Raw genomic sequence first — 4,537 nt, forward strand, 5'->3', positions numbered from 1 at the left:
TTTCAATAACTAAAAAATTAAAGTGTGCTTATGATTTATTTTTGTAGTAATTAGAAAATACAGGGGAATGTGTTTTCAACATCTACATCTAAATAGAATTTCTGGAAAGGAAATGGGGGCAAAAGCCCATTTCAATGAAATAAATGTCCTCTACAACACAGCATCTTAAACCTTATACACACAAGTGAAGCCTTGTTAAAATGAAGATCCTCAAAAGAAGTTGTAAGGTGAAACCTGCTGTTTTGCATTTATAATAAGCTCCCAGGGGATGTCAGTGATGCTCTGGTTCTTGGGAAAATTTTGAACAGCAAGACATTTTCATGTAGAAGAGAAAAAAAGCTCCATACACACTTAATTTTTTATTTTTTAATCAAAAAAAGCTTCCATTTTTTGTCAAATTATATCTATGTATGTAAAAAGGTTCCCTCATTTTTCGATTTTCTTAAATACTTAAAAAACATTTCCTGTATGAATCCAGGCTTGATGATGATGGTTGGAAGCACATCCAAGTTTATTGTAACTGGCAAAATTTTGAGAGATGTAAAGAGAATGACCACCTAGCCTGTCTGCTGTCAGTTCCCCATCATCGCGCTCCCAAGTGGAAGCACACATCTCAGAACCCCTTTGCCCTCTATGGTTTAGCATATAATTGCTCAGTGAGGGGCCCTCCCTGACATTTGGGAGTCCAAGGACAAGAGTTCAATACTCTCCATCATTTTCTGCAGGCAGAGTGGAGGACTGGAGAATCACTGGTGAGCTGAGAGCATCACTCCTGGGCTTCCCCCACAGGTCTGGGGACCACATGGTAGACAGCCTCTGTCTCCAACAGGGTATTTTCTCTGGTCTCTGGGGAATCACCAGGGAATCCCACATTGCCACTCTTTGCTTCCTTTGTTGTTACTTCCCTAGGCCTTTGAAACAATGTACTTTAGTAAGTCATTCTATATACTAAGCAATTTCTGTTTGGAATTCCCAGAGTGGTTTTCTTTTACTTTATGAATTCTGACTGATACTGTAACCCAGAAAGCTCAGGTGTGATGATCTCTGTTCCTTATGAAATTAGGAGATGCATTGTATGTGAATCGAGGCTGAGTAGAGTCAAAGAGAGTTAGGGTGCAGAGAACCATCCCTGGCCACTTCTACCAAAACCTCCAGTCACCATCAAAGAGTGGGTGCATCTGAGAAATGCTCTCAGCCGATGGAGACGCAAGAGGAATAACTGGGGCAGCCGACTCTCAGCTGTCTGCTTCGTGGTTTGTGTTCAGGCTTATAACACTGTGAGAGGCCAGCTGTTACGCTGTTGACAGTAATAAGTTGCAAAATCTTCAGGCTGCAAGCTGCTGATGGTAAGAGTGAAATCTGTCCCAGATCCTTGGCCACTGAACCTTGAAGGGACACCAGTTTGCAAATTGGATGCATCATAGATCAGCAGCTTAGGAGCTGCCCCTGATTTCTGCTGATACCAAGCTAAGTAATTGCTAATGCTCTGACTGGCCCGGCAAGTGATGGTGACTCTGTCTCCCACTGATGCAGACAGAGAGGATGGAGACTGGGTCATCTGGATATCACATCTGGCTCCTGAGAATGGAAACATGAAAACAAACATCCGTACTCTTAATGATGTNGAAAATTATTTAACATACATAAATGTATTCATGACTCATTCAATTATTGTGAAGCAGCTTCCTTGTAGTTTTCATCCTTTGTGTTTCTTCAGGTTTTTCTGTGTTTGAGGTTCTGAAAAGGCTAAACCACATTGCCTTGAAAGTCTTGATCGGAGATGTGATTAAGACTCTGCCCATCAAATGCATTCCTGATGAGTGGTTTTCAGAACAGAGTGAGGGAGGTGGGGGTACATGCATGACCACAGGTGCTCAGTTTGCTGAAGTGGGTCGTGGCCAGGCAACACGTTCTGGTGGACACAGCTTTCTGAATCTCTAGATTGCTGTTGTCATGGCAATAGCTTTTCTAATCACAGAAAACACTAATGTATTTGAGGGATTAGAACTTTGAGTTGCCAGAGCCTGTTCATGTGGCCTTTCTCTCCATTTTTAATCTTCCTAATCCATGATAATAAACACCTATCTGCTGAAATCAGTCATCATATCTTCTCTCATATCCAACTGACTCAATCACCGAACACATGCAAGTTACCTCATCAGCCTCAGTTAGATGACATCCATACCCCTGGGCTCTGCATGAACTGTCATTGCTAATGTCATGACGTTTGTTCATTTGACTCACAGGGAAAGCTTGGAAAAGTGACTTTCTTAGCATGTTTGGGCTGCTATAACAAAAATACCTTATACTGGGTATTTTTTGTATATTTTTTTATATATGTGTAAACAACAGAAATATATTTCTCACAATTCTAGAGGCTGTGGATCCCAAGCTCAAGTTGCTGGCAGATTTGGTGTCTGCTGATGGCTCACATTCTGGTTCACAGACAGTTTTCTGGCTGTGTCCTCACATGGTAGAAGCAGCCAGGGAGCTCTGTGGGGTCTCTTTTATAAGGCACTGATCCCATTCACCAGTGATCCACCTTCATGACCTAATCAAATACATAACCTCTTACCTTTTAGTAAAATCACATTATGGTTTAGGATTTCAACTTATGAATTGGGTGGTGGGGCAGGTGATAAAGGGGGAGGTTGGACACAAACAATCAGACCATAGCAGTAACTGTCTGACACTTATGTGTCATCCAATTATTGAGAACCTTCTGCTCAGCAATAGCCCTTAGATTAACATTCGCTTGGGAAGCCATTGTTTTCAATCTTGTCCCTTTTTGAAAGCTCCAATTATAGTGCTCCCCCAAAAAACTGTGTCCAGCCTTTTAGCCTTACTTCTTCTAAGTCTGGTAATTTGGTAAACCCAGAAGGCTATATCATTGAATTAGTTATCTCCTTCCAAAGTGATCATCAGATATAACCCTTGAATTTTACATACTGCTGTGCACCCTTATATTCCAAAGCACCCTTGGGTATATAAGTGATGTGACATCAGTCTAGTGTAATTCTCTAACAAATCTCAAGCACAAATTTTTCCCAGCTCCAGAAATAATTTATAAACATAAGGAAACACCTGAAATAATCTGCAACTTAAAGCTCTCAGTTTGTTTGTTTGTTTGTTTGTTTGTTTGTTTGTTTGTTTTTCATTCCCAGGTATCTGACTAGTGAATATTTCATACTTGGTAAAATTTTTTCTAAGTTTCTATGTCTCTTCTTTACCTGGAAAATGAAGAGATGGAGGAATCTATATCCTAATGGTTCATGCAGTGTGGCTCTGTGTTAAAATTCATTAGGACATAGGTTGACTTGTTTCACTCTTGGTCAGTTTTGGCTAAATAACAACCTGTTAATTTGTTCCCATTTTCTCCAAGTTCTTCAGTATCAATTATCTATCAAATATGAGAAAATTTTACCTAAAAAGAAGTCTAAAATTTTTAACATATTGAGTATGTATTTCTAAATGAAATTTTGTCCTCTGATTAGCAAAAAAGGCCAGAGTAACCACTCAGTCAATATTTTAGAGACATTGCAACTCTTGCTAAACAAATGCTAGAGAGACCTTAAAGTATACTATTAAGTAAATCTGATCAAACTTCATACTTGCCCTTCCATGAGATTCTGATATACTTCCCTCAAGAGAAGACTGATGGTATCCTTTACATAATATTTGAAGATCAGTGGTATTGCCCATGAATTAATTTTTCAGCCTTTCAGTCTATTCTGTGCTTGTTTATTAACAGTTCCATTTACTTATTTTCTCTATAAATCACAAGACCTATGACCTATGTCAGATCTCAAGTAGATTTCACCATAAATTTTTAAAAATCAGGTAAGTAATATCTCATATCTGGAACTCATAGCATGATTGTGGACATACAGATGGAGGGCTTCTATAGGCTGTAAGAATACAATTTTTTGCAGTAGGAAAAATATATCCATTTATACCTTTGGACTTCCACTTAAAATATATTTTCAAGTGAGGACAGAAGTTGCTGGGTGATTTACAAACAAAGGTTATAAAGAAAATGCCTCGAGGCAGATAAGGTACTATATATGGTCCTGGACACCAATTTTTAATGGGTAGTAACTGCAGTCATATTAACCCATTTAACCCATAAAGTAATTACATTAATCATCAAAAAGTATATATCCACATGTATGTATCAAATATATACATATGCAGATGTATAAGTGTATTGATGAAATTTTTAGGTAATCATTTTCAAGAAGTCCATATGATGTATAAAATTATCATTATTACTGTAATTACTGCTATACATGGATAATCTTAGATGTTCTCATTAATGATGTAAATTTTATTCTTTTTATTCAAGTATTAAAACATTTTTTTATGTTTTTGTGCCTCCTAATAAATGGACCCCTAAGTATTATTTTAATACTTAAAATAAGTTTTAGTGAAATTGTCTGTCTCTACATGCAGATGTGTAAATATTGTATTAGTCTGATTGTACACAATAATCATTTGTAAGGAACCACTCAAAAACTCAGTGGCTAATAATACTAAG

At 37.7% G+C, this 4,537-nt stretch overlaps 1 gene segment (V, D, J or C); it reads right to left on the bottom strand.

Annotated features, from left to right (window-relative positions):
* Positions 1–475: 475 nt before the first annotated feature.
* The window catches only part of LOC109376833 (immunoglobulin kappa variable 1-12-like), a 25,743-nt gene continuing 21,681 nt past the window's right edge, over positions 476–4,537 (bottom strand). The window contains 1 exon segment of the V gene segment in view: positions 476–1,578. Coding sequence covers positions 1,268–1,578 — 311 coding nt within the window.

Source organism: Hipposideros armiger, unplaced genomic scaffold, assembly GCF_001890085.2.
Source record: "Hipposideros armiger isolate ML-2016 unplaced genomic scaffold, ASM189008v1 scaffold_1219, whole genome shotgun sequence".
Classification (NCBI taxonomy): Eukaryota; Metazoa; Chordata; class Mammalia; order Chiroptera; family Hipposideridae; genus Hipposideros; species Hipposideros armiger.